Below are 24,926 nucleotides of genomic sequence, written 5' to 3' on the forward strand. Positions count from 1 at the left end.
CAAATAACACAGTTATAACTATATTTGTATATTTATGTATAGTTAATAAATTAAAACAAATATTAATTAGGCATATGATTATATATTATTAAAATTTGAGCTTTAATTCTATACAATAAAACAGTTTATTAAAATATACGTAGTTTTATTACTTTACTACCTGTTCACGCAACGATCGCGTGATCATGTGAACTGGTTTGATCGACGGCGGCGGCGGCGAGCGGCCTGGGTGGGGGCCACTCCGCCAGCAGAGGGCTTCACTGACGCTTGTGTCCCATAATTAACGTCTCTGTACCGTTACTTTCGTTTGTTACCTTGTAATATACCTACCTTTATTTTAACCTAACATACAGTCCACGTTATTTCTACATCTCCCTGAGTTCCTGAACACTACCTATACTAATAAAATATATAAAACTTCAAATGTATAAGAATGACATTCCTTTTCGATAAGTGACGTAACGTTTTTTTTTTAAGAAATAAATAATAGTAGAGACTATTATTATTTTATTTAAAAAAAACGTTTCTCACAATAAGGAATTTAATTCTTGCGTCGCAGGGGTTTCAGAAACATTTAAATCACATGCACAAAGACACCCAGACTCAGGATTAGCATTCGTGGATCACACAAAGACTTGTCCTATGCGGGGATCGTTTGGTGTGGATAAAATAAAAGAATTAAAAACTCAGGCAGAATTCTGGACAATTGAACTTGCAACTTTTGAAAAGACAGACAACTATACAGGCGAAACTAAATAAAAGGTTGCAATAAAACACATTTTTTTCATATTGTATTTATTATTATTATAAAAAAGGAATTGTTGTTCTTTAAGTCTCGCTCTCGTTCTCTAAAACACGAAAACCGCTGAACCGATTTAGTTAAAGTCTTGAAATATTCGCAGCAGTCCAGGTAAGGTTTAAACGGTGAGAAAAGGACAAGAAAAAGGGAAAATTAAAACGACGAGACCGGGTACAACGCAGGTGTAACCGCGGAAAACAGCTAGTTATTTATATAAATATTAAGTAACGATTAAACGGGGTCAATGAAGGATTTTTTGGGGTGGATTTTACGAGTTTTTACACACGAGTTTATATTAAAACTTGGACGTTTAACAAGACAAAATATAAAGATTATACGGAAATTCGCAAATATTTCATTAAGTAATTGTGTTGAGGCATTTTTATAGAAGAAAATATTTATGCAACCATGTGGTGTCATGTGGTGAGGAAGGTGTTGAATATGGATGTGGATGGATATAGGGGAAGAGGACGACCAAGGAAACGATGGATGGATTGTGTGAGACGATATGGCTGCACAGAGTGTTTCTCGTGAGATGACGTCCAATAGAAAGAATCCTCCTATGGAAGGAGAAGACATGTTGTGACGACCACAAATAATTATTGGGATAAGGGGCAGGAGAATGATGAAAATATTCATGCTACCCACAAAAAAATACTATTTTAAATTCAATCCGTTCCGTTTTACGGTATTATTTATTAGCGGGATGCAACAGCTTGTTGTGCGTATAGAGGGCGGCAGAGTGCGCGAAGGTAGCCGAACAGTGCGAACATTGTAGAGGGCGCTCCCCTGTGTGAGTGCGAATGTGAAACTTCAGCATGGTCTGGGTCTGAAACAAAGTCTATTATATAATTAAAAGAAAAAAACCCACGTTTATATTTCTTACTCCATTAAAATTTTATCACAATCGGTCGGTTTTTATAGTTGTAAATCGCATTGTCATAGGGTTTGAACCTACCCTGAAAATTCCAGCCTGCTAGCTTATCGGGAAGTGCCCCAACATTGACTTACAAAAATCTAATCGGAACGACAAACAAAACAAGAAAAGTGATAAAAACGTGGGAATAACAGCTTCGGTATTGGCGCCCCATCGTGGGACCAACAATTTAGCTTCGTTAATGGCGCCCACCGTGGGGCAGCACACAAGCGTGGTGATCAATGCTCGTTCTCTGTATGAGAGGCCTGCAGTGGGACAGTTACAGGCTGGAGTTACATAATATCTACTTACAGTAAACGCCCGGCCGCAGTAGTCACATATCTTGTTGCGCGGAGGCCTCTTCTTAAAATGTACAAAGTTGACGTGGCGAGTTAAAGCAGAGTTGCTCTTGAAAACCTGAAAAAGAGAGTAAAATAAAGCGACTGATGAGTACAGCCGAGAGTCTCAGGTTCAAATCCTGTTTGAAGTTTTACATGGCATTATTTGCAAAAAAAAACAAAGGAATTTTATCCTTGTGTCGCGGGGTTTCACAAACATTCAAGTCACTTGCACAAAGACACCTAGACTCAGAACAAGCATTCGTGGATCACACAAATGCTTGTCCTATGCGGGGATCGAGACCACACGTCGCTCAGTGGGCTTAGCTTGGTGACCTCAACCACTCTGCTATCCGTGCAGTTAAAGAATAAAGAATATATCAAAGAATAGATCAGAGTCAAAAGCTATAAATGCATAAGTGGATCGATCACAGGTTAAGCTAAGTCGGTCCGTGGATAGGTGACCATCTTTGTCATAACGAGTTCCTCCGTGTTTCGAAAGGCACGTTAAATTGTGGGTCCCGGCTGTAATTCCTACATCTTTGGCAGTCGTTACGGGTAGTCAGAAGCTTGAAAGTCTGACAACCAGTCTAACTAAGAGGTATCGTGTTGCCCAGGTAGCTGGGTTGAGGAGGTCAGATAGGCAGTCGCTCCTTGTACCTAATACTGCTAATACACTGGTACTTACCTGCATGCGGTTAGACTGGAAGCCGACCCCAACATAGTTGTGAAAAGGCTAGGATGATGATGATGATCCGATTCGCAGTGCTTTTACGTATCAAAATAATAATAATTTATCTTCCTAATATTTCATTTGTATGACAAACCTTAGAACACTTATTACAGCGGTGTTTAATAATCTTTAAATGTTCCCAATTGATGTGTATTTGTAAATCATATTTCTTCCCGAATTTAGCTCCGCATTCGTCGCAGATGAACCTATAAAAATATATAAAGTTAGGACACAAAATACCTACTAATATTATAAATGTGAAAGTTTGTAATTTTAAGCCAAATTTAATTCATTTATCGTCCATTGTAAATAGCAGAATAGGGATGATGACAATTTTTTTTGCAGTGTCCGTCTTGTAGTTTTTTGTATAATAATGGATACGTATTTTTTAATTTGTCCCGCAAACATAAATTGACCAAATTACAGTGAATGAAACTTACGCGTGACGTCACGATTGAGTATAAATTTTACCATATCGTTACGTCACAAGCCCCCTCTCCTAAACTTTAAAGCAGTTAATATTTGTCAATTCTAGTTTTTCTGAAAAAGGAAAAAATACGTGTCTCATACTTTTCAATTATCTAACTGAGGGACTAATGAGATTTTTTCTTTTTGTACCCAGTCATCATCCCTATTGGGGCCCAGGAAGTTTGTTTTAAAAGCAAGGTTTGCTTAATTCTGTATATCCTTACCTCTTACCATTCTCCCCGACGTGTGCGGAGTGCGTGGCCACATGGTGAGCGAGGCCCTGCGGCGTCTTGTAGTGAGTCTTGCACACGACGCAGAACGCGCGCGAGTGTGAGTGAGCGGCGCGCATGTGTGCGGCCAAGTACGAGCGCACGCGGTACGACTTGTTGCAACGGTCGCATGAGTATATACGGGGAGACTGGTTGTGGACCGTGCTGGAGAAAATTATATCTATACTAATATATAAAGCTGAAGAGTTTGTTTGTTTGTTTGAACGTGCTAATCTCAGGAACTACTGGTTCAAATTGAATTTTTTGTGTTGAATAGACCATTAATCGAGGAAAGTTTAAGGCTATATACCATCACGCTGCGACAAATAGGAGCGAAGATACAATGGAAAATGTGGAAAAAAACAGGGCAGGTATAGATCATAACTTATATCTTCTAACCACGCGGACGAAGTCGCGGGCAACAGCTAGCGTAGTATAAAGTCACAGATATCATGATAGCTATACTCACTGCATGTGCACCTTCAGCCCGCTGCTACTGACAAACGTGCTGCCACATATCTTACACTCCTGCTTGCTCTTATGTTTGTCCAAGTGATAACGATATGTGCGGTTTGAGCTGAAATTTATTTCATTTATAAAAAAAAAGCAGTAAGGAATTTAATCCTTGTGTCGTGTGTTTACAAACATACAAATTACCAATTACACTCAGACTCAGGACAAGCATTCGTGGATCACACAAATGCTTGTCCTACGCGGGGACTGAAACGGCGACCCCTCGCGCTCAGGGCCCCGATTCTGCTACTTACAATGGTCGACGAATGAATGAAATTTGGCTTAAAATGACACTTTTCGTATTTTCTTAAGCATTTCTCCTATACAATAATTATATAATATATATAGATAAATCCGGACAACATCACACACATTGTTCTGAACCCAAAGTAAGTTGCTGAAGCACTTGTGTTATGGATTGCAGATACAACGAAGCTACCACAAACACCCAGACCCGAGACAATGTAGAAATGTGAATTTTTACATTGACCCGACCGGGGATCGAACCCAGGACCTCAGAGCTAGCGACACCTTGAAACCGGTTCATACGCCACTTGACCACGGAGGTCGTCAACTTGTGAATTCAGTACGGGACGGTACACTGAAGGTCCAATCATTGTATTGGCAAAATGCTTAGGAGAAAAGGAATAATTTCAAATTGAATCCAATTGCCATTCATTCATCGGCCATTGTAAACAGCAGAATACCCCGTGGTTTTGGCGTGGTGACCTCAACCACTTGGCTATCCGTACAGTCACATCGGGTTTAGTAGTTTACAATATAAACTCACGGAGTAGTAAACCCGCACAGTTTACAAGTATAGACGCGCGCCGGGCTCCCCTCTGCGTGCTTCACATTGTAGTGTTGTAGAGCGGACTGGATGTGGTTGTAGCGTCGTCCACAGATAGCGCACTCAAGTCTGAACGAAAATGTATAACTTGTATGTGTATTTCTACATGCGAAAGTAACTCTGTCTGCCTGTCTGTTACGCTTCCACGTCTATACCACTGAACTGATTTTAATAAAATTTGGTACAGACATAGAGTTGACCTAGAGAAAGAACATAGATACTTGATACATGGATAGTTTTTGTCCGGGACTTTTGAAGAGTTCTCTTGGAAACGCGATGTAACCGACATCGACGCGGGCGAAGCCGCGGGCGTAAAGCTATTACCTCATAAATAGACACAAATATAATATTCTACATAAATGCGAAAGTATCTCTGTCTGTCTGTCTGTCTGGCTTCCGCGCTAAAACTACTAACCGATTGGTACATAGGTTGTTTAGAGCCTGAGAAAGGACATAGGCTACTTTTTAACAGAATGTAAGTACCAGTGTTTTACAAGGAGCGACTGCCTATCTGACCTCCTCAACCCAGTTACCTGGGCAACACGACACCCCATGGTTAGACTGGCTGTCAGACTTTCAAGCTTCTGCCTACGTGTAACGACTGTCAAAGATGTAAGAAAATGTTATTAAAATCTATACTAATCTATAAAGCTGAAGGGTTTGTTTGTTTGAACGCGCTAATCTCAGGAACTTCTGGCTCAAATTGAAACCAAAACAATCTTTCTGTGTTGAATAGACCATTCATCGAGGAAGGTTTAAGGCTATATACCATCACGCTGTGACTAATAAGAGCGAAGGTACAATGGAAAATGTGGAAAAAACGGAAAATTATTCATCTTCGAGGGCTTCTGTTCAAAAATTCCTAACTAATATCTTCTAACCACGCGGACGAAGTCGCGGGCAACAGCTACTGTATTATAAATTACCTTCGTCCATGCCTGTTGATGTGATCGTTAAAAGAATGTTTGGAACCCAAAACCGTTTTGCATATATCACATTGGAAACTGTTCTTTTTCTGTAACGAAAGGAAAATAAATACTTTAATATCAACAATTATTTAGTAGTCTTCGTTAAAATTAATAGATTAAAAAAGAAGTCCCACGTTTTTGAATGTCAATCTCGTATATAATAAACCAGATTGTCTAAATGTATTTTATTAGGCTGAATTTTTGCAAACCAATTTTGAGTCACTTCCCGATAAGCTAGCAGGCTGAAATTTTCAGGGTAGCTTCAAACCCGATGACAATGTATTACAATTAAAAAAAATGAATGGAGTGACATTAAAAGCGTGGGGTTTTCGATTTTTTAAATCTACTAGTTTCCTTTTTCTTACCTTCTTATGCCTATTCTCAATGTGATTCTTCAAGGTGTTCTCATGATCAAAGCCCACAATACAATCTTCACATTTAAAAGGCAACTTTAAATAATTCTCTTTTTTAGCCATAGCCTCTCTCTCTTCAATAACTTCTTCAGTACTTAAAATAACAACTTTAATCTTCCCTTCATATTTTTCTTCGACAGCCGACTTTTTTTTCAAAGTCGCTTCTTCTTCGAAGTCAGACGAGTCGTGTTCGACTTTTATATCCATGCTAAGATCTAGGTCTGTGTCTATTTGTTCTGTTTTTATCTGTTGCTCGTCTGGTTGCGTTTTGCCGTCAATTTCGAGGCAAGTTTGAAAGTTGTGGAGTTTGGTTATTTTTAAGATTGGCGTCTGAGGAAAGAGCAATAGAATAGAATATTTATTTAATGTTGTCCCGGGTTCGATCCCCTGTCGGATCAATATAAAGATTCACATTTCTACATTGTCTCGGGTCTGGGTGTTTGTGGTACCTTCGTTGTATCTGAATTCCATAACACAAGTGCTTTAGCGACTTACTTTGGGTTCAGAACTATGTATGTGATGTTCACATACATCACATACATTGTTCTGAACCCAAACACCAGACCACCGGGGATCGAACGCGGGACCTCAGAGCTAGCGACACCTTGAAACCGGTGCGTACGCCACTCGACCACGGAGGTCGTCAATGTATAGTTCACCTTCTTCACCGTTGTAACGTCATTGCTCACCCATCCATTTCTATTACCTGATCGAGAAGTAAAGCAACACTTTCCTCAACCTGCTGCTTAAACAATTCGAACTTCTTCAGCATGCTGTGACATATATTACAAATGTTCACGTTATTTATAGGGAGCTGAAAATAAAAAGCAATAAATAAATCTAAGATGGAGACACAAAAATTTCGGGCGTTAAACAAAAATCGGCCAAATTAACTATTTATACGCTTTTTTCGGGTTGGAAATTATCAAATGACTCCTCCCACTTTGAGTTGAGCGGAAGATAGTGTCAGACTATTACCTACTGACTAAAGCCCAGGCAGGTTGCTTCGTTTAGCTTTTTTACCGGGGCCTTAGTTGCGCATAATCTTACTGGCCACAATACTTATTCTAAGGCAGTGTACAAATCAAACGTCATAATATATTATAATACATACAAGTGTACACGTAATCTCGTAAGTCTCGCTAAAACTCGAGAACGGCTGAACCGATTTGGCTTATTTTAGTCTTGAAATATTCATAAAAGTCCAGGGAAGAAAAAGGTGAGAAAATATGGAAAAATTGCGGTAGTCAAAAAAATACTGTAAAATAACCACGAGATCGGGTACTACACGGGTGAAACCGCGGGAAACAACTAGTATAAAATATAATTCTCGTGTCACGGTGTACGTAATTGAACTCCTTCGAAAAGAAATATCGAAATACAGTAGCAGATACAGTTGGCAACAAATCCTACGAGTCGCTCGCCCGCCGCGTCTGCTCATGATTAAAGACTCCGGTTGGGTCCGAAACTAGTCGGGCTACCCCGATAAATACGCGTGAGTAAACCGTTACATCATTTAATAATGAATCATTCTCACGATAGTTACTATCAAAATCCTACGACTGGTTTGAAGTCGCATTTTTGATCGCGTCAACCAAAATAAATATTTCATTTCCACTTTCCACAAATTTCCACAATTGCATTACAAAGAATGTAATGCAATTGTGGATATGTCACGTTTTAGTTATGATTGCGGCTGGATTTAAGGGAGGATTTTCATAATTTTAGCGGTAGCCGACATCAAGTTAACTGTGAAATTTTAATTCATTTGGTTGCCGCGAAAACAAGCTTTTTTACGACATTTTTTTTTGTCATCCTCAAAGAGACCAAAATAATGGGTAATTAAAATAAACACCGCTTAAAAATAACATATCTTTAAGATTACTTTTGAAGTGCTAAAAATAAACTAGAATAAATACAATTTTGGATTTCGATGCCAATACAAAACAGCATTAGTATAGTCACCCATTTTCTATTTACGCGCCCTCCTACGAGTCAAATTCCAATATTAATATGTTTAAAAACCCCTAAAATGCACAAACTATAACATAACTTACCTTAAATTTCATGTAATTATCAAAAAACGATGTATGTTTACATGTTTTTAAGTCTATAAAAACTCCATTTTGCGAAGTACAACAGATACAAGATTTACTCAAATAACTAATATTTTCTTCAGGATTATATTCAAGCACATCAATATGTAATATAGAAGCCATTTTTAATAAATTGTTATTTACGAATTACAATTTCCGAGACCAATTCATGATAGCCATGGCATAGTAGAAACAATAATAACGTTTCTGTCTAAGTAATTTTGTAAACACATTTGGCAATATATGTTACTTTTTATTCAATAAATATATTTGTTTCGATACTTGCAAAGAATTAAAAGTTAAGGTTTAGTTTATAAAACTTCAAAAAATAATTTATGTTATGTCTGTAAACATATTTTAAGATGAAACAAATCATTTCAAAAATACATAACGTGCGTGAAAAGAACCGTATTGATAAAAACGTTTCGTTTTCTCACGGTGAAAAATTAAATATGAATTAATTCAAGTTCAATTCAAAAAAACTCAACAAAAGTAAATAGACAAAATAGAAAAAAAAACTAAGCATTTTAGTTTATATTAATTCTTTATTTTTATTTTTACTTCTTCAAAAATAAAGTGTCGCTTGTGGGATAAACAAACAATAAAACGCATTTGACATTTGTTCGGTAATGGCCGATTTGTGGAATAGCGTTCTTTTTACGCAATGTATTTATGTTTATTTATTTACAAATACTGAATTAAAGCTTAGTTAAAACAACTGACATTTCGTGGCATATTAACTATGAATACCGAAGATATAAATTTATGCTGTGGGTGTTTGAGTTCCGGCAGGAAAATGATAAAAATTGTCGAATTTTGGACCAAGCAATCTTTTTTGCAAATTATTAATGAAATATCGGTAAATATTTATCTTTGATAACTTAAATTAGATCTTCCTATACTGTATTATGTATACAAGGCGTAAATTAAGGCGTACTGGTTTTTCAACTCTTCAAAACTGTATTGTTTTTGCAATCATTAATTATTTGTTTAATTCTATATAACGAGTATTGTATTTGTAATATTATTAATATAATAGTTGTAACTATTAGTACAGTTATCAAAGTTATAACTCTTTGGGTATTTAATTTACAAATTATTCTAACCAATTTTAAAAATGCTTGTTCAAGTATTGTTGACTTCGAATAGTTTGTTTAGAATGGATTTAAATAGTGATTACTCATCTATTTCCTTGAAATATTGCTTTTTCATTAAATAAAAGAAAATATGACATATTTACTGTAGTTCTTCAAGAAAGGAAGGAAGAAATCTAGAAATCTAGGAAGAAATCCATTCATTTTCAAAGGCATACACACAGGTCCAACACGCAGAGGCCTTGTTGACAACTTTAATCTAAAATGTGATGATATCTACCAGGGCCCATCCACTCCTGTTCTATAAAAGAACAAACATGGACAGTCCAAGGTTAATTGTAATTATGGATATTAATATACCATGTTTTTTTTATGACAGGTATCACAAGCAGAGCCCCCAGTATCTTTGTGTTGGGAGTGTGCGGCGCAAATCCATCGCTTTACGAAGTTCAAGCTGAAAGTTAAAGATTCATACACTATATTCAAGGAATATATAAAAAAGGTATTATCAAAATGACCTTATCTTTTGTCAAATGCTAGTTTTAAATACAGTTGATGTTGAAGATGATTGTACAAAGTTATGCTCATGTTGGATAGCACATGGCTGTTTGGTTACCATGTCAATAACTACTGTACAAAAGTTGTTGTGGGTTGGATCTCTGCTCAGGACAATCATTTGTGTGATCCATAATACTTGCTCCAATTCTGAGTTTCTTGTGCATGTGTTGTAAATGTTAATAAACCCCCGTAAGAAAACAACTAGATTAGTTCACTATTTTTATAGTAACTCATGATAGCAATTCATATTTAAATGATGCAACAGTTTCCTCACGCGTATTTATCGGGTTTGCCTGACTAGTGTCGGACCCAACCAAAGTCCTTAATCATGAGCTGACACGGCGGCGCCATTTCAACTCGTGACCCCGCTGCCGGAGAAACCATTGTATCATTTAGGTATAAACTAAAATACAAATAAATCTTTTAATTATATCTATTGATCATTTTGTTACAGAACCAAAAAATAAAATTACAAGCAAAATCTTCTTTAACTACCCACAAACTACACACAATCAATATAACACAAGCAGAAGACACAGAAGAGTCTATATTCCAAATTATAAAGCAAGAAGAAGAATACAAAACTCCAGAAGTACCTGTCAAAGAAGAATATGATCATACATTCGATTCAGAAGACGAAAAAGTCCAAAAGAAGATCAAAGTTAAAAGGAGAAAGCGGAAAAGAAAGGAAGCAGAGGTTTACAAAGAAGTAGACTTGAGTAGAGAAGATTTGGAAGAGGAGAGAAGAATTGCTATGCTTAAAGAAGAATATGTGAACGCTATGTTTAAATGTGAGAGGTGTATTGTGTCTTTCCCAAATGCGGAGGATTTGAAAGATCATATAAACTTGAAGCATGAGTTGGTGAGATACATTTATAATAGATCTTCTAGATAATTTAGAAAAATAATGACCTACCATTAAGTAGTTATCCTTGTGTCGCGTTGAGTATCACAAACATACAAGTCACGTGCACAAAGACACCCAGACTCAGGACAAGCATTCGTGGATCACACGCGTTACTTTCAAGCGATTTCGGAATTGAACTGTCTTATTCACACTAATATTAATACGAAAGTATGTGCGTTTGTTTGTTTGTCTTCACATGCAAAAGTTGAAACCTATTTCGATGACATTTGGTATGGAGGTAGTTGAGACCTTTATTTAACATAGACTATTACCCGACTACGTTAAAGACAAGTAATGATTTTGAAGCGATATCCATCTCTCAAGCAGCTAGCAATACTTGATCTAAGAGCCGCCATACACGGACTGCTTCAAGCAGACAGTGCCAGCATCTTTAAGCGGTCGCCGTTGCGTCATCTGCAGTTTCAATACAATATAGTCATTCGCAATACACGAACAGCTCAAGCAGTTGCAACTGCTTCGGGCGCGTATAAATCTATACTAATATATAAAGCTGAAGAGTTTGTTTGTTTGTTTGAACGCGCTAATCTGAGGAACTACTGGTCCAAATTGAAAAATTATTTTTGTGTTGAATAGACCATTCATCGAGGAAGGCTTTAGGCTATAAACTATCACGCTGCGACTAATAGAAGCGAAGATACAATGGAAAATGTGAAAAAATCAGGACAGATATAAATCATAACTTATATCTTCTACCCACGGGGACGAAGTCGCGGGCAACAGCTAGTGGCATTATAAATGGCAGCTACAAGCTGTTGACTCTGACTGCGAGAGCGGTCCGTGTATGTCGATCACTGGGCTAAAAGCCGTTAGCAATATTTCACCTAAGTTACTACATTTGTTTCAGAATGCCTCAAACTTAAAATGCAGTGTATGCGAGTGTTCCTTCGCCTCAGAGGTATCATACAACTATCATACAAACAAGCACAGACGGAGGTATCAGTGTGCGATATGTTCAGACAGACACACAAGCAAGAGAGCAGTCATGAGGCATTATGAGACGGCGCACTTCCATGGGTAAGATATTATATTGAATCCTATTTATATTATAAAAGTTTTTATGTAACGCTTACCGCGCAGGCGTTGAAGAATTTGGGGGAGGCCTTTGCCCAGCAGTGGGACACAGTGGTCGAGAGAAAAAAAATGTATGGATGTTTGTACCCCTTTCAAGCCAAAACCACTGAACAGATTTAGATGAAACTTGCGACATAGATAGTTTATAAGCTGGATTATAATGTAGGATAGTTTTTATTACGATTTTGTGTTCCTGTGAGATGATGTTCGATTTGTAGCGGCAGGCTCGCAGGCAAAAACTAGTTGTAGATAAAAATTGTGCTTCGGTCATCGGTGACCTACAAATTGTGTGCGTCGGTCACCTGTGACCTATAAATTAATTATTATGCTTCACATCCAGTGTTTGACGAATGTATTATGCCTTAGTCTCTGGTGACATATTGCACAAGTAAATCAGAAGATTTTTCATGTCAGTTAATTCTCTCTTTTGTCCACAGACCTTCAATAGAAATTGATGTTCAGAATAACCAACAGAACGGTGTTAATGATGAAGAAGGATCAGAGCAGAATAGGTATGAATAACGTCAGCCTTGCTTTAAATTATCAATTATTTGGCTGCAATGGCTGCACGGATGACCACTGAGCGTGACGTGTTAGTTCGACCCCCGCGTACGGCAAGCATTTGTGTGATCCACATTCAGTATTCTATTCCATTGGATAATCTTTAAGATTGATTCATTCATACCTGACTAAAAATTAATTTTGGAAAAAAATAAATAACCGGCTTCAAGACTACACTAACAATATAAACAATTGAACTAAAAAGTATAAAATAATATTTTAATTACAAGCCAAAGAACACTAAAGGAAAATCAACGAAATTATTGATACTTATGCATACTATTTACATTTTAAAATCAGTTATTTTTGAGGTCGGTGCCAAATGCGGGCAGACGCGTGAGGGCAGAAGACGCTGATGGTTGTGTTTTATGTTTTTATGTATTAGTTTATGTTTCTTTTTTGTGTTATTAATAGATAAATTATTTTATTGTCTTCTTTTCAATTATCGGTTGTTTTTCAATTATTTATGTAATTTATTTTTGTGTCATTAATATATTGTTTTTTTTTTGGCTGGCACCGACTCCAAAAATAACTGATTTTAAAATGTAAATAGTATGCATAAGTATCAATAATTTCGTTGATTTTCCTTTAGTGTTCTTTGGCTTGTAATTAAAATATTATTTTATACTTTTTAGTTCAATTGTTTATATTGTTAGTGTAGTCTTGAAGTCGGTTTTTATTTTTTTCCAAAATTAATTTTATTTTTCACTTTTTAGTGGAAAGTTAGTGATTTTTAGTATGGGTAGGCCTACTAAACGCGCTGCCCAAATGAGTTCTTTGCCCCCGTGAAACTGCCCAGAATTCCCAGTGATATTTGTTCGAAAGCCTCCACCCAGTCTGTTACCATTTGAGAGTGATGTTAATTATCGAGGCCATTTTGAATAACCGAATATCTCATCAGAACAAACATCTAATTATGTTTATTTTAGTTTCAGTATTGCGTTTTTTGTAAAACTTTGTAAGTGACCTTGAACATTATTTTTTTTCGAAATAGTTTTTATAACCTTTGTAGTAAGTACAGGCGTGATAATATGTTGTGTGATGGCGTAAACAATGCTTAGATATGCTATAGCAACAATTGCGGTTAATCTGCTGTTATTTATTGAAGAGTTCCCCCGATTTCTACAAGATCCCATCATCAGATATTGAAATGGTGATAATGGGACCACACGGGAAGCACAAGCTTTCAAATAAAAAAAAAATCATGAAAATCGGTTCACCCAATCGCAAGTTACGAGGTAACAAACATAAAAAAAAAAAAATACAGTCGAATTGAGAACCTCCTCCTTTTTTTGAAGTCGGTTAAAAAGAATACATAATTTGTCAAATGATTGATTCATTTAACGACTGATTGATACCTTTACCAATTGATTGATACATGTTTCAGTACAAAACAACCGTTAGCGACTTTCGCGTGTGAGTTTTGTGATAAGAGTTTCCGTTGGAAGGCTTCGTTACGAAAACATGTGGAAACACACAGGATAGAGACTGGGCAGAAGAGGAAACCATATTGTGAGCCTTGCAGGTAAATATCTATAATTATTATCTATACTAATGTTATAAAGAGGAAAGATTTGTTTGTTTGACACGAATAGCCTTCGAAAGTACTGGACCGAATTGAAAAATTATTTCTGTTGAGAAGCTACCTTATCCCTGCTGAACATAGGCTATAATTTATTTCAAAAATATTGTGGGTTCCGTAAGAAAATTGCGATATTGTAACCCAAACTCATAACTTATATCTTCTAAACACGCGGACGAAGTCGCGGGCAACTGCTGGTTATTAATAAAATGAAATGTTTTGATAGTAACTATCGTGAGGATGATTCTTTATTAAGTGATACAACGCTTTACTCACGCGTATTTATCGGGGTAGCCCGACTAGTTTCGGACCCAACCGGAGTCCTTAATCATGAGCTGACGCGGCGGGATCAGCTCATGATTAATCCCGATCAATACGCGTGAGTAAACCGTTGCATCATTTAATCATGAATAAAATGAAATGAAATGGTATATTATGTTTATTTTGCAAACAGGATCGCTATCAGGAGCGATATCATAACTTTTTCATGTCTTATTTGAGAACGTTGGAGTCGACATTTCCTTTTTAACTACCCTGAGAAGAAATGTCGAAACAAGCTCAGGGGTCGCGGTCTCTTTTATAGTCCATACAATTTAAAAAACATATAAAATTGTTATTTTTACTATATTAAAGTTGCACGCAAAGTATTGACTGCCAATATAAACCATTTCTCGTATCGCGGGTCAGCTGGGAGAGATTTCTAAAGTCTTTCCTTTTTTTACCGTTTTGTGTGGATAACAAAATAAAAAATTCTGTTTTTTCAGGTTATCATTTACAAATACATCGAATTTACAGAAACATGTGAAAACAAGTTCGAAACACCAAATACAATTAAAATTAAGGTAAGTTAAAAGGTAATATAATACATTTAATTTTAATTTGCAAAATTTAATGGAAGTTCAATAATAATTTCATTTTTGACTACACGGATAGCCGAGTGGTTGAGGTCACCACGCCAAACCCACTGAGCGCGACGTCTTAATTCAATCAGCGCGTAGGACAAGCGTTTGTGTGATCCACGAATGCTTGTTCTGAGTCTGGGTGTCTTATGACTTGAATACAATTACAATTATAATATTCTTTGTGAACGGAATGACAGCGTGCTGCTGGAGAGTTTGTTGCTCTGTTTCCTCTCTCACAGCAAAAGCACTTGGGAAGCGGTGAAGGGTGGGCGAAACTGGGTGCTGTCCAATGTAAATGGTGCTGACCTTCAAAAAGAGCTACTTAGTAGCCTAATTTGAAAAAATGAGTTTTGATTTTGAAAATATTTGTGAAAATCCAAATGATAACTTTTTCCATTTTTTCCTCAACAGGAAATTAACAGAATCTCTCCCAGAAGACGCTTCCACACCAGAAAAGCATCAGCAACGAATAGAACAGATCAAATGTTCAGTGAACAGCGCCAAGGAGAAGTTCCCCTGCCCGCAGTGCGACAAGAAGTTCCAGTGGAGGGGCAACCTGCTGCGGCATCTGAACAGCCACGTGGCCAGGTGAGATAATTACAGATATACTCGTATTTCCTTACTAATATCTCCTTTATATTAATCCAGGGCCCCGATTCTGCTATTTACAATGGTTGATGAATTAATGGAAATTTTATTAAATTGGTTCTATTCGTATTATTCTAAGTAATTTGTTTTTTAATTAAATGAAAAAATATCGGAATTGATCCTCCTTTTATATTTCGGTTTAAAATACACCTTGATGTAGCTGTGTTTTATTATTACTTCTAAAAACATAATATTTTCTATTCCCCAGAGCGAACGGCGAGTTGGTATGTGAGCCATGCAATCGAACGTTCTCATCCATCGCGACTTACAAGCAACACATGAAGATCAGCAGGAAACACGTCAGCGAGAACGATTTCAAGTGAGTCTAGTAACCGAATAGGAAATAACAAAAAAACTCTAAACAACCACTTTTTTAAATGTCACTCCATTCAAATTTAGTCAAAATCGGTCCAGCAGTTTTTATAGTTGTAAATTGCATCGGGTTTGAAGCTACCCTGAAAATTTCAGCCTGCTAGCTTATCGGGAAGTGCCCCAAAATTGAGTTACAAAAATCCAACCGGAACGAAAGTGAATAATATAATAATATATCCTGGGACAACTCACACACGGTTATCTGATCCCAAGCTAAGCAGAGCTTGTGTTATGGTAACCAGACAACTGATAAACTAACTTATATATTTCTAAATACATACATATAGATAAATTACACCCAGACACAGAACAAATGATCGTGCTCATCACACAAACATTTGTTCTGGGCGGTAATCGAACCCACGACCTCCGGTATAGCAGTCAGGGTCACTCACCACTAGACCAACAGGCCAGTCGAATGTATAAAAACGTGAGGAAAATGAGGGTGCGATTGCGATTATATGCATGTAATCGACTGCACGGATAGCCGAGTGGTTGAGGTCACCACGCCAAACCCACTGAGCGCGACGTGTTGTCTCGATCCTCGCGTAGGACAAACATTTGTGTGATCCACGAATGCTTGTCCCAAGTCTGGGCGTCTTTGTGCATGTGACTTGAATGTTTGTGAAACCCCCGCGATACAAGGATTAAAATATCCTTAAAATCCCATAATATTTGTTCCAGATACATGTGCAGTGATTGTGGCAAACGTTTCGCGAATAAGACTCGTTTAAAAGACCACGTCGATTGGGAACATTTGAAGAACTACGTCCATACCTGTTCTGTATGTCAAAAGGTGAGTCTTTAACCTTAAAAGTGTTATGCGTTAACTTTTATTTATTTACCATAATCTAACAACATGACATGTTAGTATTGAGTCAATTGATGCCGTGCAAAAAATGTACTTATATTCAAAAATAGATTAAAAAGATCTTAAATCCCACGTTTTTAAATGTAACTCCATAATTTTTTTATCAAAATCGGTCCAGCCGTTTTTATAGCTGTACATTGCATTGTCGGTATATCGTCTATCATCATATCGGGAAGAGGCTCAAAATTGAGTTGCAAAAATCCAACCGGAACGACAAACAAACAAACAAACAAGAAAGTGAGTGTATAAAAAAAAACGTGGGAAAATTTATTGTCGATATTTTAAACGTTTTCGATTTAAAACTACGAAATAGTCTCAACATGACTTCTGCGGACATCCTGTATGAATATAATAACTATTATTCTAAAACGTAAAAGCTATCCAATTAACAAAAATTGTTCAGCAGTTACAACTATAATTGTTTAACAGACGCACTAAATTCAATATTAAAAATATTATTACGTATTTACTTATGAAATTACACAAATAACAATAAAAATTATAAGTACATCTTGTGCCACCTTATTTCAACCACCAATTAAGTTAAATTTTATCTCCAGGTATTCAAAAGCCACACCTCGTTATACCTACATAAGCAGGTTGTTCACAAGAAGGACAACGCCGAACATTTGTGCGATCACTGCGGTAAACCTTTTCCCGTAAGTACTTATACAACACTAATTAACTTAATATGTATATCATCATCATCGTCCTAGCCTGTTCCCAACTATGTTGGGGTCGGCCTCCGATCTAACTGGATTCACATTCAAATAACGTCATTAAAATAACGTTTGTTTTGCATTTTCCCCCCCTCTAGCCAAACACAAAATCATTTACATTATAGAAATCGCTCAAATGTATTGAACTTTTCTTCTTTTTATAAAGACGACTATTCTTATACTTATCTAAGGGTATCCCACTTTCATTATACCTATCTTATCTGGGCCCCAATTTCGCTATTTACAATGGCCGATGAATGAATGAAAATTAGCTTAAAATGACGCTTTTTGTAACTTCTTAAGCATTTTTTCTACACAATAATTGGAAATTCAATACGGGACAAAACGCTCAAGGTCTGAATTTCCAATTATTACTATTAGTAGGAAAGATGCTTAAGAGGTTACAAAAAGAGTCATTATAATAATTGCCATTCAGCCTTATCCCAACTATCTTAGGGTCGGCTTCCAGTCTAACCGGATTCAGCTAAGTACAAGTGTTTTACAAGGAGCGACTGCCTATCTAACCTCCTCAACACAGTTACCTGGGCAACACGACACCCCTTAGTAAGACTGGTTGTCAGACTTACTAAGTCTGACAACCAGTAACGTACCTGTAACGACTGTCAAAGATGTAGGAATAACAGCCATTCATTTATCGGCCTTTGTAAATAGCAGAATCGGGGCCCAGTTGTTTAATCTATTAATTAACTGTTATTTTATAGAACCAAGCGAAACTCCGCTGTCACATGCAAGCACTCCACAGCGGCTCGTCAGCTTACAAGTGCGGTACATGCGGCGCTCGCTTCAGCTGGTTGTCGTGTTTATCGAGACACTGCAAGAAACTTCACCCAAATGTACCTCCTGCTACTGAATGAGAGTATAGGACAGACAGAAAGAACCTGAGTAAGCCTAGTCGTAATACCGCCGTTATAGGGTCATCATCATGACAATAGGGATGATGACTGGGTATAAAAAGAAAAAATCTCATTATTCCCTCAGTTAGATAATTAAAAAGTATGAGACACGTATTTTTTAGAATTGACAAAGATTAACTGCTTTAAAGTTTAGGAGAGGGGGCTTGTGACGTAACGATATGGTAAAATTTATACTCAATCGTGACGTCACGCTTAAGTTTCATTCACTGTAATTCGGTCAATTTATTTTTGCGGGACAAATGAAAAAATACGTATCCATTATTATACAAAAAAACTACAAGATGGACACTGCAAAAAAAAATTGTCATCATCCCTATTGTAAATTGATCCCAGGGCATTCTCTGTTTAGTCACGCATATTTATCGGGATCTTCCGACTAGTTTCGGACCCAACCGGAGTCCTTAATCATGAGCTGACATGGCGGAACACTATTTTACGGCAAAATCAATGGCAGAGAGAGAAAAATAATATGGGACTACCGTTGTTTAATTTGCTCAATTTAAAATGTATTTTTATGTATATATTTGTATTTTTATGTGTTAATAGCGTCCCTGGTTTGAAAATTAACGTAATATAATGTGTGTAATGAATTTTTGTACTTTATAATCAAATTATCGTGAAAAAAATTAAAACGTGACGTAACGTTGTATTTGCTGTTCTCCTATATTTGTTTACACACTGTGTGTATGTTTCCTTTTTCTTATATCCTGTCGCAAATCTGATAAAAATGTCTTAAGAAATAAGCAGTATCTTTGTACCTATTATATTTTCATTCTTATATTTGTTTTATTCTTTGTAGCTTGTGTACATCCCTACTAATAATATAAATGCGAAAGTAACACTGTCTGTTACGCTTACACGTCTAAACCACTGAACTCATTTTAATGAAATTTGGTACTGAGATAGAGTTGACCTTGAGAAAGAATATAGTATAGTTTTTATCCCGGACTTTTGAAGAGTTCTCTTGGAAACGCGATATAACCGACCTCGACGCGGGCGAAAAGCTATAAATAAATATTTAGCAATATTATCATCGTCTACAAAATATTAAGGACCTTATATTATGTAACACCAATTGTAACAATATTCTTCCAGATATAGATTCTATTCTAGAAAAAACTAAACATCTGTTGAGTTTTTGTACAACTTGTATATACAATGCAATAGTGTAAATAATGTATTTTGATACCTAAAATAAAAGAGAGATATGTATTTTTTGTTTTATTTTGAACCCGCATTTAATTGGTTAATTTTAATTACAAACGTGAAGACCCTTAACGTCACTTGTTGATGTCAATATTGAGAGAAAATGATAACTGAGTCGTATATCCTACTAATATTATAAACGCGAAAGTTTGTATGTATGGATGTTTGTTCCTTTTTCACGCAAAAACCACTGAACGGATTTAGAATAAACTTCAACACAGTGGGATCATTTTCGATTTCTAGCGGGCGGGCTCGCGGGATACAGCTACTAATACAAATAAAGTCACATGCACAAAGACACCCAGACTCGGGACAAGCATTGTAACTCAAAAAATCTAGTCACGTGCTCTAGGCACCCAGACTCACAACAAGCATTCCTGAATTACACAAACGCTTTTCATAGGCAGGGCTCGAACCAGCAACAAGTCGCGTTCAGTCGATTTGCCGTGTTGACCTCAACCACTCGGCTATCCGTACATTCAAGAAGATAGTATAATAATGAAATAGAGCACTTGTAATATAACTGTTTATTTCAACAATATCATAATTAATAATACAAGTCATAATTATAAACACAATTCTTACAAAATCTAAACTCTTTTGTCAATGTTACATTCAAAATTAGTCATTAAGTAGATATTTTAATTTAACACGTGATACTTTGCCCGTACTGCATCCCTTTCCGACCGCCTTAGACTACTCTTAAAGTTGCGTTTCCACTAGACATTTGCGACGATGTGTAGGGGATATGTTTGTAAAGAACCAATAGAATCGCTTCATTAACCTGGCCTCGGTCAGCACAGCTCTGGTGGAAACGACTCAGCGGACATCCTCGCACGACACTACTCTGTGGCGACGCACCCTAAACAGTCGCGTGAAGTGGGTGCATCCTGGCGCAGCGCGTTGGCTGTACGCCCCGCCATTCTGCGCCCACGCACGCCCTCTCGCGGCCGTTGCAGAGACGGCGCATCCGCCATCGCTCGGTCGCGCCCGGCAGAGCGACACTGTCTACGACGGCGAATGCACGCTCAAATCTGCTCCGCATTAACCACGCTCGACTACCACAACTCCATCGCATATCTCTGGTTGAAACGCAGATTAAGCCATAATGTAAAAACCCACGGAGTGTTTTATAAGTTTGACATTTCGGTTTCTAGCATCCTATAAAGCAATTCCGATTTGGTTTCGTGTGAAAAAGAAACTCGGAGTACTTCTAGCTATTTGATTAATCGATCTGAGATGACCGACACAAGTTGGTGGTTGGTTTTTCCAATTTTCCTATGGCTAGGTATCAAAAGAAAGCGCTAGAATTGAATGACAAAAATCCATGCAATTGTGTCGCGTTTTTTAACATTTTAATATACAGTATTAAGCATACATGCGGGAAGTCATACAATCTTCATCAACGCCATTAATCAGAATCATCCCGACTATAACTAATTTTATTCGACTTGATCTGATGAAATATTTGAAAGAAGTCCGAAGTTGGTGCTAGAGCACCTTTCGTGACCCAGCATTTTAGGGTCTTAGCTACATTCTCACACTTCAAACTAACGTTAAGATTAATATTCTTATCTAAATTCGATGGATCGAAGAAGGACTTAGTTGTTTTAATGTTAAGATCTGTTAATACCGGTGGGTTAGGACCAAGGAGGCTGTCTACGTAGTTTTCGTCGTAAGTTTTGTTTGTATAATCAATTCCTTTGCTCGTTACAATTGGTATTGGTGCGTATTCCGGTATTTCTGTCAGATGGTCGGCGTTTGCATTCCACGCTCGGTCGTTTATTTGTAGGAGAGATTTGACATCCCGCCCGTATAGGTTTGCGTTCTCAAAACTCTTGTAGCCGAGACCTGGAAGAAAAGATTTGTTTGTTTATGTTAATTGTTATTTATATGTGTTGTAAGACTTGATCTTTAATTAGTTTACGAGCTTAAAAGAAGGTAAACAATCTTGGTGTGTCTTTATGTTTAATAACTCAGTTTAAAAACAAAACACGATTGCAAATAAAATGAAATTGACAAAAATAAACTACTTTTAGGTTTAAGAGAGACCTTGTGACGTCAAAACTCGGCAAAATTTATACACAAAAAGGACATCACGCGAAATTCTAGCTTGCATGTTTTGTCCCACATACCTTCGACAGTCCCCTTCAGCAGGCCCATCATGGTGACGCTGGACACCAGCGCGACCGCCTCTCCCGGCGGAGTCGCCACGTACAGGACGGAGCCCTCCTTGTGGTCCGACACCAGCTGCACGCTTATATACATCAGGTCACCGAGCAGGACTGACTGAACCTGTTGGTAGGATGGTCATGGTATTAGCTAACATATTTTTTAAATAGAAAATAACTCTCGGTTTGATGAGTTTAAAAATTGGAGTCGGGGGTTTCGTTAACATTCAAGTCACATGCACAAGACACCCACAGTCTTGGTGATCTACACCACTCGGCTATCCGGGCAAAATTGTATTAATGCTTTTGGAACATCACATAGTATGTAATGTTCGTAAATATGTATTTGTGTAAAATAAGAAATTAGGAGCTCGTGGCTAAGCTATAACCGCATAACTGAAACGCTCACAGGTTAAGCTATGCTTGACGCGGTTGGTCCGTAGATGAGTGACCATCTGTGTCATAGCGAGTTCCTCCGTGTTTCGGAAGGCACGTTAAATTGTGGGTCCTGGCTGTTATTTAAACATCTTTGACAGTCGTTACAGGTAGTCAGAAGCTTGAAAAGTCTGACAACCAGTCTAACCAAGGGGTATCGTGTTGTCTATGTCTGGGTTGAGGAGGTCAGATAGCATTCATGAGCGCGAGTGTATTCGACCCTTCTGAGTCTTTATGTCATTGTAGATGTAATTTGTATGTTTGTGACACCCCCCACGACACACAGAGTACAGTCTGTACTGCGAGAGTTGTTTATAATAAGAAATATAAAAAGAGAATGTAATCCATACGTCTGGCCGCATGCTCCTCTTATTCTTCCGGAGAGCCTGTGTGATCCGTCCCGGGATGGTCCTGATGGTAACCTTGACAGGTTCCTCTGTTGTCCTCTCGTACAGACGTATCACGTGCCACGTGCGAGACTGTGTGGCTACCACTGTAATTATACAATCAATATAATTATGTTTTATACCTTTCATTCAACTCTAGTATCAAAATAAGTAGAGCATGTATTATGAGTATCATTGGCCTAGCCTTTTCCCAACTATGTTTGGGTCGGCTACCAGTCCAACCAGTTTCAGCTAAGTACCAGTGTTTTACAAGGAGCGACTGCCTATCTGACCTCCTCAACCCAGTTACCTGGGCAACACGATACCCCTTGGTTAGACTGGCTGTCAGACTTTTTTCAGCTTCTGACTATCTGTAACGACTGTCAAAGATGTAGGAATAACAGCCGGGACCCACAATTTAACGTGCCTTCCGAAACACGGAGGAACTCGTTATGACAAAGATGGTCACCCATCCACGGACCAACCGCGTCAAGCATAGCTTAACCTGTGATCGAATCACTTATGCTCTCTCCAGCGCCTGGTTGCTTGCTTGCTTTTGCAACTCCAGCTTGTATTATGAGTACTCAACTGATAAATATATTTATATATTTCTAAATACATACATATAGATAAATTACACCTAGACACAGACCAAATCATCAATTCAAACCTTAAACATTTGTTCTTGGTGGAATTGAACCCACAACCTGTATGCAGTCATGGCCTCTCAACCAACAAAGTAAACAATTAAACTTATGATTTGGATATGTGCACTAATAATTGTTTATTCAATACTTGGTATATTATATGCATATAAATTATATTGATTTTGGTTGATGACTGGTCTATGCCATATGTTTGGATCACATATATCCAACAGGACAGTTGATGTCTTGCATAAGACAAGTAATATAAATTGGAAAACTCATTTTTTTATCAAATTGGGATAGAATTCATCTTTGCAAGTTTTGATTGTTTCAATGGGTTTCAAGTTGCAAATCACAATTAATTTGATGTGTTTGTGGCAAAAAAGGGAGGACTCAGATTATTAACATTAAATTTTAATGAGTTCATGAACAGAAGGTCAGGTGTTTATATTTTATAGTTTGTAGACCTTTATTACTTTGTTTCTTTTAAAGTTTTCATCTACAGCATATCACTGCCCAATGATTTGGTGTTAACTTATGTTGTGACTTTCCAATTTTAGTATATGTACTGCCAAAGTAAGTACTATGTTGAGAAATAATTTAATAAATAAACAGTAAATAAACTTACACTTCAACCTCAACCTAGCCACAATATCTTCAATCTCATCAACTGTAAGAGCTTTAGAAATGTGTCTGCAAAGCACCCGCGCAACGCTCGCCGGCTGCATCGGCAACCTCGCATTACGGACCGCTTTGGACAATTCCCGCCATCGAACACCGAACTCAGGTAATGCAGCCACACAGAACACTTCTAATGGCATCCGAGTTATTATATTTTGTAGTTCCGATAACTCTGAAAACGTAAAAATGTATTTTAACTAAGTTATTTAAAAAAAAGGTTGGTTAAATAAGTTTGTTATTTGGCTGAATGTTTGGTGCCTCAATCTTGTTTTTTATTAAGATATTAAAAAGTTATACATATCAACTCGTTGATTGAACAGGAAGGCAAATTTGTATTGGTTTGATTAATTTGTACAAAAACATTTGTAGGTAATTCATGATTTCAGGTATAAAAAGAACTAGGCATAATTTGTAATCATTTGATTATGAAAAATAAGTTAAAATGTTAAGGAAGTTAAAGTAAATTTATGTTAGAAGTTTACTTACTGTTTTTCACTGTATTCTGCATTTTGGTGGTTTAACTTGAACTTTGTCAGTAACTTCTTCACTTTAGTCACAATTATCCGTGGGCAAACTAATTTAAATAATTCAAATATAATACTTTTGTAGAGATAACATTTCAAAACAATAACAATTTGGCCAGATTTGGCCGTTGGCATTCCTCAATCGTTCAAAATTTCAAATGGATTTGACACTTCTGTTTTTTTAAGCATACTTAGAATGGAACACTTGGTTATTGGCTTACAAGGACGGTTTTTAGGAATAAAACACCACTTTTTTACCAATTTAATTGTTA

The 24,926-nt window shown here is 37.1% G+C and overlaps 3 protein-coding genes across 6 annotated transcripts; 1 reads left to right on the forward strand and 2 right to left on the reverse strand.

Moving 5' to 3' along the window:
• Positions 1-1,246: 1,246 nt before the first annotated feature.
• LOC113508983 (zinc finger protein OZF-like) lies at positions 1,247-8,536 on the reverse strand. Of its 4 annotated transcripts, XM_026892208.1 has the most exons (10): positions 8,325-8,536; positions 6,974-7,081; positions 6,220-6,597; positions 5,813-5,901; positions 4,827-4,955; positions 3,993-4,100; positions 3,479-3,688; positions 2,881-2,992; positions 2,028-2,132; positions 1,247-1,628 (listed from the first exon to the last, which is right to left on the reverse strand). In XM_026892208.1, exons 1-10 carry the CDS (start codon positions 8,484-8,486, stop codon positions 1,491-1,493), a joined length of 1,539 nt encoding a protein of 512 aa, XP_026748009.1. In that variant the 5' UTR covers positions 8,487-8,536; the 3' UTR covers positions 1,247-1,490. The 4 variants fall into 4 exon arrangements, with proteins under 4 accessions (XP_026748009.1, XP_026748011.1, XP_026748012.1 ...); XM_026892210.1 differs by lacking the exon at positions 4,827-4,955; XM_026892211.1 differs by lacking the exon at positions 3,479-3,688.
• Positions 8,537-8,935: 399 nt separating this feature from the next.
• LOC113508978 (zinc finger protein 41-like) lies at positions 8,936-18,673 on the forward strand. Its single transcript, XM_026892202.1, has 12 exons — positions 8,936-9,222; positions 9,837-9,959; positions 10,470-10,877; positions 11,788-11,957; positions 12,452-12,526; positions 13,963-14,100; positions 14,922-14,999; positions 15,471-15,647; positions 15,916-16,026; positions 16,764-16,875; positions 17,511-17,609; positions 18,392-18,673. Exons 1-12 carry the CDS (start codon positions 9,106-9,108, stop codon positions 18,542-18,544), a joined length of 1,761 nt encoding a protein of 586 aa, XP_026748003.1. The 5' UTR covers positions 8,936-9,105; the 3' UTR covers positions 18,545-18,673.
• A 1,649-nt stretch (positions 18,674-20,322) lies between these two features.
• On the reverse strand, positions 20,323-24,815 carry LOC113508997. The gene is made up of 5 exons (XM_026892227.1): positions 24,617-24,815; positions 24,078-24,302; positions 22,767-22,909; positions 21,946-22,105; positions 20,323-21,661 (listed from the first exon to the last, which is right to left on the reverse strand). Exons 1-5 carry the CDS (start codon positions 24,636-24,638, stop codon positions 21,222-21,224), a joined length of 990 nt encoding a protein of 329 aa, XP_026748028.1. The 5' UTR covers positions 24,639-24,815; the 3' UTR covers positions 20,323-21,221.
• Between the last annotated feature and the right edge of the window lie 111 nt (positions 24,816-24,926).

Source organism: Trichoplusia ni, chromosome 3 (assembly GCF_003590095.1).
Source record: "Trichoplusia ni isolate ovarian cell line Hi5 chromosome 3, tn1, whole genome shotgun sequence".
Taxonomy (NCBI): domain Eukaryota; kingdom Metazoa; phylum Arthropoda; class Insecta; order Lepidoptera; family Noctuidae; genus Trichoplusia; species Trichoplusia ni.

Coding starts and splice junctions, on each gene's coding strand:
- LOC113508983 (XM_026892208.1), bottom strand. CDS start 8,486: ATGGCTTCTATATTACATATTGATGTGCTTGAATATAATCCTGAAGAA. Junction 7,082..8,324: donor ATAATTACATGAAATTTAAG/GTAAGTTATGTT, acceptor TTTTATTTTCAG/CTCCCTATAAATAACGTGAA. Junction 2,133..2,880: donor GCTGTAATAAGTGTTCTAAG/GTTTGTCATACA, acceptor TCTCTTTTTCAG/GTTTTCAAGAGCAACTCTGC.
- LOC113508978 (XM_026892202.1), top strand. CDS start 9,106: ATGAATACCGAAGATATAAATTTATGCTGTGGGTGTTTGAGTTCCGGC. Junction 9,223..9,836: donor AAATTATTAATGAAATATCG/GTAAATATTTAT, acceptor TTTTTATGACAG/GTATCACAAGCAGAGCCCCC. Junction 10,878..11,787: donor TAAACTTGAAGCATGAGTTG/GTGAGATACATT, acceptor CATTTGTTTCAG/AATGCCTCAAACTTAAAATG.
- LOC113508997 (XM_026892227.1), bottom strand. CDS start 24,638: ATGCAGAATACAGTGAAAAACA. Junction 22,910..24,077: donor GGCTAGGTTGAGGTTGAAGT/GTAAGTTTATTT, acceptor GTATAATTACAG/TGGTAGCCACACAGTCTCGC. Junction 21,662..21,945: donor GCTGAAGGGGACTGTCGAAG/GTATGTGGGACA, acceptor CTTTTCTTCCAG/GTCTCGGCTACAAGAGTTTT.